This window comes from Azolla caroliniana, unplaced genomic scaffold (genome assembly GCF_043228905.1).
Source record: "Azolla caroliniana isolate FFs.n. ecotype wild unplaced genomic scaffold, voAzoCaro1.0.p SCAF_6, whole genome shotgun sequence".
NCBI lineage: Eukaryota > Viridiplantae > Streptophyta > Polypodiopsida > Salviniales > Salviniaceae > Azolla > Azolla caroliniana.
In genome coordinates this window covers 1,985,319-1,996,935 of record NW_028230441.1, presented here as the reverse complement: position 1 = coordinate 1,996,935, position 11,617 = coordinate 1,985,319, and the positions used below count along the sequence as shown (strand labels likewise).

The window sequence follows — 11,617 nt, the reverse complement described above, 5'->3', positions numbered from 1 at the left end:
TTAGAAATGGCCATTTATTCTATATTATGCATGTTAACACATTCCTCCTAAAATATGTTTGTACGTATTTTTCCCATGTTTATTTTGAGATATTGCACACTAAGAAGTTTTCTTTGAGATGATAGATATCTCTTATGACACAACTTGACCTTTTGTACAACCAAAGGGTGGAAATGATAGTGCAGCATGTACCATTCTATAATAAAAACTTAACATCAAGGAAGTAATCTTTCACTATATATTTTATCCACAAAACTCCTTCACATTCCCGAATCCCCCACATGGGAGCTAGTTTATTTCCCAAGCTTGGCAGAGTGATATGTTTGTGCGTAGTTTTTTAACCTTTTTTGTAAACAGCTCATTCCCTAGGGATTGCTTACATCTATTGAAAATATAAGTCAAACGATTTATGTACATAGCTTTGTCCCTATTGTTAGCTGACAATGTAACCTTATGGGTGGGTGGCTTGATTCTAATCAAAAGTAGCACTAGACCAAGGAGCATAAAGTGACACATGGTCGCCACCATGGAGCTTAATGAAGAGCATGTAATCATTAAGAATTGACCCTGTAGCATTTATAACCAAATCTAAACAATTGTTAAAACCTCCAGATATTTCTCCATTGCTCCTTCACTATTGAGCTAGTTTTCCATAACTTGTAAACAAATATTTTAATACTGGCCTTCCATAAAGTTGCATTGACTTTACAATATGCAGGCCAGAAACCATTTAAGTAATTATAATATCAAATTCCCACGTGAGCTCAAACTGGCTTAATGATTTTCATAAATGTTCTTAATTCCAACTTTAACAGCATTCACTTACTTGACGATTGAGACACTGCATAGACCTTGCTTTTGAAATCAGTACTGGATTCTAAGTTACCCAACACTTTTAAGCTAACTGCCTACATAAGACTATTGGCCCACAAATGAATGTTCAATGACTACACACTACATTGTAATCATTCAGAAGGCCTTATATCATTGTTGTGTTGACTTAAATACATTTATATATAAGGGACACATATCCTAATTCCAAATGATATAACTGATTATTCATAGCTTCCAATTATCACAAATGCATAAATGAGAATGTTTTAATTTAGCATTGACTTTACCATAAGTTGGTTATTACGACATTATAGCTCAATTTTGATAGAGCAGTAGTTAGTTAATGCCATCTTGTAAGCAGACTATCGAAGACTTTCATTTGAGACGCAATTACTGCTAAGTTTAATATTGCAACAAACAAAATGATATTGTTGCCCATCAGTGTACAAACGTAAACCTTGATTTTTACATTATTATCAACTCTAACTTTTAACAAATATAAATGGTAAATTCTAGGTCAGAAACAAAACCATTGTTCACTTAGTAAACTCTACTGTATCGAAGATAGAGGTAACTTTATATATGATAATGACGTATAAATTACCTCTTGCTCCCTAATGGGTTGCTTTCCTGTCATTCGGCTGTGTATCTAGCATTCATCTTGTCAAGAATAAATCAAATTACAACAATGCTGCAAAAATGAGAGGCTCTCAGATGATCCCCTTGAATTGAATGTGAAGGGCATTCAACGAATAGAACAAAGTGGGTGGGTTTTTAAATGTCAATGATTTCGGAAGCTATCTCCATTAAGGGGCCAACCACATTGGGCGCAAACTTGCGAGCAAATAGAAAACAAATAGCGCCAGGATGCCCATTGTGTATACATGTCCTCTGCTCTCGTATCCTCGTGATGAACTCCTTTGTTATATCATCTTTCCCAAACATTGCCGGGTGGGAGCCACCTCTGGACCAGTCAACCCAAGTAATACTTTGATTAGCAATTTCGGGCCCGAATTCTATGGTCAGCATAGTTGGAAGATAATGCTCATCCACATAGCATGCAGGCCTGCAAAAGTCCTTAAATTTCATATAGTATGATGTATCAGAAACCACATAGGTACCAAGTTTCCTATTCAGTTCAAACCATTGAGACCCTTTCCGCCATTGCTCTAAGTTTACCAATGGTGCCATGTTCCAATTGTACCTTCCTCTTCCATATGGTCCGGGATCATCAAATGAACCAATAAAGCTAGTTTTTGAGAAGATTAAATGGTTGTATACAGTAGGCAAAGGATGGATGGGAATACATGTTTCCGATAGGAGAATGAACCTCTCGTTTGCATAATCAAGTAGAGCATTTGCAAGGAGGCGCCGTTCTGCATCAATCATAGATATATCACCCCACTTTGCTGCCTGCAAATAATATAAAGCTGTTTAAGTTGACAAACTTCACTAAGAAAATATAATTCGTTTAATATTATCTCTAATTGTGACTTGGTAGACATGATACACATTGTTCACTTGATATTGTCTCCAAGTAATAAAGTCAGAACAAATTCTCATCTTAACTATATAGTAGTACTCTCAATAGACATGATCAATTGTCCATCTTTTCCCAGCTACTACCTGTGTCAATACAACTTTTTTATGGCTATTTAGTTTATATATTATCTCTAGATTTTCATAGCAACAAATTGTCACCTTTTATCATATATTAGCTGCCCTAATAAGCACGATTTAAGGCAATATTTTCTCATCTACTGGCTACCATGTCAATAAGATTAATCGAAGATGATTTAGTACAGAATGGTTCATTCAATATTATCTCTGGTAGTCGTTTTTTTTCTCATCTACTACCTACATCAATAAAGAAGATTTAGCACACAGTTCACCAAATAAGTCTTAAGAGCAGATCCATCTCCTCTAATCTTCTAGGTATTATGACACATACTTCAGTGCATAAGACATACCAATGAGAAAGTCAAACATAATTTAGCTAATTCAGTTTACTTTTGGAGTCCAATGAACAAATTCCCCTCGGATAAAAGGTGCCTTTCCTCACCCACTAGCTCCATTAAAAGTGCCTATCAATGGTGATTTAGCAATACAGTTCCCTTTGAATGGTCCAATGAACAAACGGCTCTGAAATAAAATGGCCATCATTTACATAGCTCTATGGATATTCAGTACATAATTCAGTTATGTAATCCTATAAATAAAATGTTCACCATTTCTTTACAAGCTAGGTGGGTACAATCAATCAAAGGCAGCTTAGTACACATATATGGTTCACTTAAGTATTCAAACAAATCGCCCATCTTTTCTTACCTACTAGCTCTGCTAAAAATATAGAACAAGTAATCCCGTGGAAAAATTACCAGCTACATCGATAAAAGAATGATCAAATGACATTTAGTACAAATTGTTCAGTAGAAGAAGTATGGGCAACTGCCTACTTTCCTCACCTACTGACTATGCTGACAAAAAAATCATATTTTCCATTAAATAACCATGTCTTTTAAGGAAATTTAGAAAAACCAAATACTCATATGGAAAATTACCGATCTACTAGCCATGCCATTAAGATTAACTAAGGCAATATAGCGATTACAGGGTTCTATGGACAACAAATCATCTTTTCCATCTGATAGCTGTGCCGTTTACAGCAATATGATTTAGCACACTAAGTTCACCTGAATATTAATTTGGAAAGTTAACCCCATTTAAAATGGCGATAAGACCAACCAATGACAATATATAGAACATTTCACCTCAGTAACCATAAGAACAAACTCCCATGTTTTAGAATATTTCACTGAAGCATCCATACAGTCTACTAGCTATGCCAAAATACCACTATGGAAGACAAATTAGTTCAGCACACTTCACTTAGATTACTACTACAAGTGACATACCTGGCTCGGGATTTGTCTTTGATAGAAGACTGAGGAGCGAGGCACATCAAGCTTGAAGCTAGGATCGGTATGGACATAAACTGAGAAAAGGCCTTCGTTCCCTTTAAAGAACCTCTCCCAAAAGGGAGCAAGAGGCAGAGGTCCCCTTGTGAGAAACATAAAAGCCACCTTCGGAACTCTTGTTATCGGCATCTCTTTGCGTTGGGGTACCATAGAAGCAAGCCATAAAAGCTCAGAATCAGATATATTGTGTGGTAAAGAAGGACCTGAAAGACCTCTGATATTATTTTCATCATCAGCCATTTGAGAGGCCGTTTTGTACAAGGTACCCATGGAATTGTAGGACGTTGGCGCCACATAGTGGGAGACGTGTAGTGTGAATACAACACCAAGAATGAGGCCAGCCCCAAGCAAGATGAATGCAAAAAGCAACTTGAAGAGCTTAACGGGCCAATCACGTGCAGTAATGTGATTGATATTTTGATTGTGATGAGTATTGAGGCCAAGAAGGATGCCATTCTCTTCAACAGACAAAGATGCAGATGGTGCCGTTGATGGTAGAAGGGTTGAGCTTGTCGAAGGAGATGGCCTGCTCTGCATCTTGTCCTCGAAAATCTTTCTGAATGCTTAACCTATCCTTGCAACTTAATTCCCTGATTCTACCTAACCCTAAATCCTTCCTACCCTGATCTTGCCCTTTTGAACCCCTAACCTTGTGCTTTTGAAATCTGATCTTGCTCTTTTGAAACCATGATACTGACCTTTTGGAAACCTTAATAATACCTCTGATATTTGTCAGGTTTTTTACACCCCGATTCATTATCCATTGAAACCTAATTCTTCAAATCCTCACTTTGTCTTCTTGCCTGCCTCGAAAAACTGTAAACTCGCCTCACAGCCAGCCTCCAACGCTAATCTTTAAGCCTTAATCTTGCTTTCTTGTCTGCCTCCAAAGATACCCAAATCTTTAAGGTTTAACCATCCCTTATGGTCTGCCTCCAAAAATATCTAATCTTGCCTCACAGCCGGCCTCCAAAACGCTCTAAATCTTCAAAACCTAAATTTGCCTTATTATCAGCCCTAATCTTGCCTTATTCCCTGCCTCCAGAAACCCTAATCTACCTAGCAGTACCGGCACAGGCTTCTTCCAAGATCCGTAGCCTGCAAAAAACCTTAATAATAAGCTTTTCTTTCCGAATTTTTACATAAAAAAATGTATATATCATATCTGACAAACAAGACATATTCCTCCTCTGATACTCCCTCTCGATCTTCCCCCTGATCTCTCTCCCCTGCTCCCAATACCCCGTCTCCATACCTTCATACTGTCTGTCTCGCTCTCTCCCTCGATGAACTGGGTTACTACTAGGATTAATGGAATCGATGAAAACAAAACAAAAGAGGGGAAGAAATGCGTACCACGGTAGAACAGAGAGAGACAGAGGAGAAAGTCGAAACAGAGTAATATATACATGTATGATGTAACATACATATGTATATAAAATAAATGTAAAGGCCTTGCTAAAAATGAAGCTCCATTTTTTATCTTCATGCTCTTCTCACCTCTTTTCTTTTAGAAGGTTCCAGGGGGCATTGGTCTTGGTCCTCCTAATATAAAGACTTGCTTGACCTTGTCATGCCCAGCTCTAGTGTCGTGTCCGGACACAACTGCGTGCATTCACGTGGCACCGTGCAGAGCCCCACCGAACAAGCCTCGAAGGCAGTCTCACATCATCTTCCTCTCCTTGCCTACATTTGAAACCCCTCACCTTGCTTCACCTCTCTTTTCTATCGCATCCATTTTGCCTGCCTACTTGCCTGTGTTGATTGATTGCTAGCCGAATCCTAGCATTAAAAAGATCTACTGACAAAAATATGTGTCCATCGGTAATAGACATTACATTGGTGGGAATGTAGGCCGAGACATCCCCCCCGCATGGGCCTCCACGATGGGTAAAGCCATCATACTACCTTCACCTAAATCAAGACTTAATTTAACTTGCTCTTTCCAAAAGATGGGTATGCTTCTCCCCCCCTAGTTGTCTTCTCAATTATCATTTGTAAAAAAGAAGGTGTGATGCTTTGAACCAGCCCTCAACCTGAGGTTGTCCGTCCCCAAGCTAGCTTGTCACGCTTGGAAGTTTGGTTTTGCACTTATGATGATTTGTGCTTACATTCTTCAAAGTCACGATGTCTCTTTTCTAGTGTGACTACATGTTGGATTTTATATGGTCTTCAAAGCCAACCAACCATATGAGAATGTTGCTCAAAGCACATTCAAATTTTTAACCTTCACATCCTTTTCTTTTCTCTTTCAAGATGTTTACCATAAATCAAAAGAGGACTTTATTAAGAAGCATGTTCTAGATGTTTTCCTTCTTGTATATAAGTTCAGTCTAGCCTTCTTCTTCTTTTCCAAACAAATCTCCTTCCATTAGTTATAAAATTTTACAAAGGAGAGTGTTATATACAAATCCTTGTAGGGATGCGATAGTTCCATCTTATGTGGATGCCCACTGAGAGGACGACCATATTTGGATGAAGGCTAGCCATTGTCATTCAACTACATCAGGTCTGCCTGTATTGGCTCTTTAGAGTGGGTACAACCTCATGCCATATCTCTTGCATTAACATTACTAGTCTAGCCTTCTTTTAATTAGACGTTAAAAAAGATTTACAATATTTTTAGAAGCTTGTGACAAAACATGTAAAAATGAGTGATTGAGTTTTTTACGAAACGAATGTTTTATATGACGACTTTCATTTATTACGCAATATGTATCTTATGTTAGCATTTTGAACATGATTGTTCATCTTAGACATGGCATGGAAAAAAATTTCTCCTTTGTGTGAGCAAATTATGGTGAAAATGAGAGGGTAAGTCGATGAAAACTACTAGATTGTGGGCCAACAAGATTGCATTTCTAACTAGATTTTGGGCCATCACTATGAAAATGAGAGGGTAAGTTGATGGAAGCTAAGTTGTGGGCCATGAAGGTTGCATTTCTTGCTAGATTTGTGGACCATCATTGTGAACATGAAAAGGTTGATCGATAAAAGCTAGATTGTGGGCCAATCACATGGCCTCTAGATACCTATCCTATAATTGTTTTTTGTTACACAAGGAAATAATTCGTCACAACCTCACACACATATGTGCGTGCTCATTTCACGCTTCTTGGTATTCCTCTATGTCTCTACTTGAATCTATTGTGCAACAATCACAACTTGCTGATATGTGATTGATATCTTGCTAACTTTGTCATGTCTCCTCCTCTCTATTGGATTTTTGCATGAGCTCATGAGTCTCTTAGCTTCATTGAACCATAAGATGGAGGTAGGCTAACTTTGTAATACAAATGTAGATGATTGTAGTGACGTGGAGGTGCTGCACAAGGTTGAATGGCATTGATAGCTATTTTGAGATTTGGAGAAAGCGAGTCCTTGCACTTTGTAGTAATATAAGGATCCAAAAAAATTAAGTAAGTGGGCCTACTAAGTAAAAATGGACCGATGAACCTACTTTCATATATTGCACTCGATCTTCGTTGTTCTCAACTAATGTTGATATTACCCTTTGATAGTTCAACAATAATGGCAGTTAGAACTTAGAACTACTTTTGCAATGGCAAAACCACTCTATACACAAAACCACGAATCATATTTGATGTTGCACTAAACAACCGACACAATCTTTGTGCTAATGGAAATAGAAAAACAAACGTGGTTTGCATGGGTGTCTCGTGGAACTAAGTGACGATGATGCTTGATGGGTTGTTATGTTACTTTTAAGATTTATAAAACCAAGTACAACTTACTCAAGCTCTTAAAATAAATGTTTCGTATATCTCTTTTTCTAAGACTTTACTAACCTTAGGAAATGGCACTTTTGGAGGGCATTCACCATATCATGATTTTCTATTTTTCATGAGCTTAAGTTTATCTTTTATAAAATTGAACTAAGCATGCCATTTATTTGTTAAAAACACCCTCGGTTTTCTTCCCCTAGCTTCTATGTTGATAATTTGGAATTGTTTATCATTATCACTTCACATATATAAATGTCTTCTATTTTAATTATATTTGATATGTGATTCGTATAACTCTAAAAGAAGAAATGACATCAACTATACACAAGCCACATTCTAATTCAAGATTGGCTATAATAAGGATTCCCAACTAGGAAGTTAATATTGGTGTGGTGTAAATGAACCGCACATTGGGTACTTATTTACTAAATAAATATCCATTGTCCACCAATCAATACGAGGATCAAGTTGGCCCAATCCAATTGTCCACATTGACAATTAAGTTTGCAATATTTAGCTCATGAGAGAGATGATCGAGGAATGTCAAAGGTTATGGGATCAATCAAGTTGTAGGAACATAACATGAGATTGTGCTTACCGAATGTTTCCGGCTACCTTGGGAAAATAGGCCAAGGTTCGACACAGAATTAGAAATTTGGGTTCCATGAGAAATAGGTTTTGCCATGGAAGATTCCCAACCCAATGAAAACAATTGGTATCCTTCTTGCGATAGCTACTACATACATATGAAAAGGGATCGATCCCCTATTTGCAAGCAATGTAGACTTCTTAGGTATGAGTTGGCATACTAAAAAACATTCGAAGGTATAATCATTTATTAAGAAGGTTATAATAGGCTTAAATGGCAAAATTGTAGCATGTGGCCACCATATAGATAGACATGGTCCCAAAGTAGAGTTATGGTTTGCAATTAGTCATGAAAGTTGCAAGTTCATACTAGTTCCATATCATAAGAAGTAAGTAGTATGAAAGAATGGATAAACGTATGACAAACTACTCGCTAGTAGAAGGCATAACCTTTCTAAGTTCAATATGTGATGGACCAATGGAAGTCTATTTGGCATCGAATGTCGTTAGTTCTAATTGCATATGTCCTCCCAAACTTGTAAATATACATTTATCTACGAATGGCCATGACATGGCATTGAGACTATTCTTGAATGTAGAGGTGTCCTTTATGTGCATGGAGGATTTTGACAAGGAAGTATCACAAATTGTTTCTTAAGTCATTTACTGAATAAAGAAACATGGTCTTTCCCACATTCTTCCCCATTCCAACATTCTTGAATATATTTAAGTTTGTCACTAAATTAGTGTCCATGCATCATATAATACTATTATATAATTTAGCACCCACCATGTGACACTCTGAGCATTATTTAGCACATATCACGTGAACCTCCCAACTCTATTTCTATAACATAGATATTGGGATAGTTGATTTTGGGAAAATATCATAAAAATATATTCTTTGTGCATGGTTGATATGGGTTATACACTCAACATTTCTCGTAATATCAAAACTAACCCCCATTAAACCATGAAAGAACTAAATAATACATTGCTTAAACTTGGATGTGAATCAACAAAATATAAAAATAATTGTGATGTTAACATTAATCATGTGCACGTACACACATGCACAATGGGATTGCTTCATAATTGGGATATGCACTTTTGCATTCGATGATAGACATGGTGTATGAGCATATCTATGAAAGTTTGAATTTTTTGTTTGTTGGAACTAGTTGGAAATTATTTCCTTGTTCGAGTGTGTCTTGCCTATTGGTGATTCGACAAGTCTCACTACCCATGTACCGGTAACACCAATTAATTGCAATATTTTTCATAAATATTTATTATTATATTTGTGTATTTTCACAAAAAAGAGAGAAATTTTACTATAATCCTTGGAAGTACAAAATGACCTATGGGATCTAATATGAAACATTTTACTTGCGTACTTGTGAAACTCAAAAGTGACTATGAGTGTTCAAGAATTTTACTAATTAGCATCACAACATTAACAACTATGTATTGTTTTCTTTGTGCGGATCAAAGATGGTGAGCAATAAGCTCCATGAGTTGGTAATGGTATGGCCCATGTGCCTCATATCCCGATACTTCGATCTACATTGTCATTGGCATTCATTGGCTCATTCTATGGTGACTCCTTCGAATGTTGTTTGTGCAATGTAGAAGCATGGAGCAATGGAAGAAAACAATAATGTGCATTGTGCATGCTAATATGGGGCTTGATGGATGTCTATGTTTTTTAAGCTCAAACAAGATTTAGCCAGAGTGTCGTGAGTTAGCCTTGTCATCATTTGTCAATGGTGGTGGAATTCACACTTACATTTGATATACATTTAAATTGGGCATCAACACACAAAATGTTCCTCTCTTTTTATCTCTCATTCAATGATTTGCAAAATCTTTTGGCTTCGTATACGTGAAGTGGTTGTCCGACATTGATCTATGCTTGGTCAGAGAAAACTTTGAGTTGGCATGTAATGTCTACTCAACTCAAGCTCTGAATGAACTCACCATCTAAGAAGCTCATAAAATGATATTGTAGTAAATCATCTTAGGGGGAAGTAGCTTCCTTGGTGATGTCCAAGTATTCAAGCTAAGGAGTTTCCATAAGTATTGCCACAAACCTTGTTCAATTCGTCATTTATAGAGGCTAAAACATTGACAAGGTGGTAGGTTCTCATTGAAAACATGGCCATTGTTCTTCAACTACTCGATGCCATGCAAGTACCATGATCTCTTCATATGTTTAATTGTCGTCAATTTTTTTATGCTTCGAATGCCTTGTAATTATTTGAGGTGTCATGGTTGAAATTTGGTTTCCTAGAATAATGCTTCTATGCACAATTAATTGCATGTGGGATGAATGCTTTGTTACACATCATCGAGGACGACATCATGACCCATAAATCCTCTATTTGTGTCCATGTGCATGTGGACAGGGGGGCTTGGGCTCCATATGCATACAACATATATGAGGCATAAGTGATCATGGTGTTGAGCAACCATACTTTGGATGGGGTTGTTTGAAGTGCACTTGGTGGCTTTGTCATCCTAACGTGACTAAAGCTACAACTGTATCATGGGTCGTAGAGTGACACCTAATCATGCTTATAAACATGACTCCTATGTATAGATAGGATCTAGTCTATTCGTGACTCCTAAGTACAGATGGGATCCATGGGGTGGCATATATAACCACCAAGATGATCAATACTCAATTTGAAGTAGTCTTCATAACCACATAGACCGAGCAAGAAATAGACATTGGTGAGGCAATTGTTTGGCGGAGATTGCAAATTCATGTGTTCCACCCTTGCAATCTACTACTAAGCAGTATGTATTGTTTGCAAAATTTGAAACCCAGTGTATAGGACTCTAAACACATGGCTTACCACTATAATACACTCGAGAGTCCTCAAGGGTCAAATATGACCTATAAGAGAAAAGTTAAATGCTATCACTTTTTTTCGTTTGGAGTCATTGAGAGAGAGTGATCCTTTATTTTTGTAATAGAAGGTCAAATACAATCCACCAAACCGAGAACAAAACATTTCCACACATGTAGATGTGGGGTTAATAGTTGTTCAAGAATTTTACCAACGAATGTCGCGATCGAGAATGCAAATTGTCGCTGTGAGAGAAACTTATGCAAGGATAGATTTGGAATTGGATATGGATCCAACAATGTATGGAAAGCAAGCTGCAATGTGGTTGAAGATGGAGCAATATCGTATCAAAGTGCGATCCTCTGTCGTGCTAGGGGCGACAAACATACATATGTGCATAATTGATGACTCTCCTCATGCGTGCCTCAATGCCGCAAGTGACATTGGAGAGAAAGAGAAAGAGTAAGGTAGAGGTAGTCGGCTCTATTGATAATGATGTTGTGGTAAGGAGAAGGTGACGGACAAGATTTGAACCTTGGTGGATCAATTATATTGAATCAAGAAGAAGACGAAGAAGAATGTAACCCCTCCATAAACCTTCCTGCTTACAAAATTT

At 37.2% G+C, this 11,617-nt stretch overlaps 1 protein-coding gene across 1 annotated transcript; it reads right to left on the bottom strand.

Annotated features, from left to right (window-relative positions):
* Positions 1-1,090: 1,090 nt before the first annotated feature.
* Positions 1,091-5,239, bottom strand: LOC147862495 (glycosyltransferase BC10-like). The gene is made up of 3 exons (XM_087320960.1): positions 5,169-5,239; positions 3,750-4,910; positions 1,091-2,247 (listed from the first exon to the last, which is right to left on the bottom strand). Exons 2-3 carry the CDS (start codon positions 4,347-4,349, stop codon positions 1,609-1,611), a joined length of 1,239 nt encoding a protein of 412 aa, XP_087177086.1. The 5' UTR covers positions 4,350-4,910; positions 5,169-5,239; the 3' UTR covers positions 1,091-1,608.
* Positions 5,240-11,617: the final 6,378 nt, after the last annotated feature.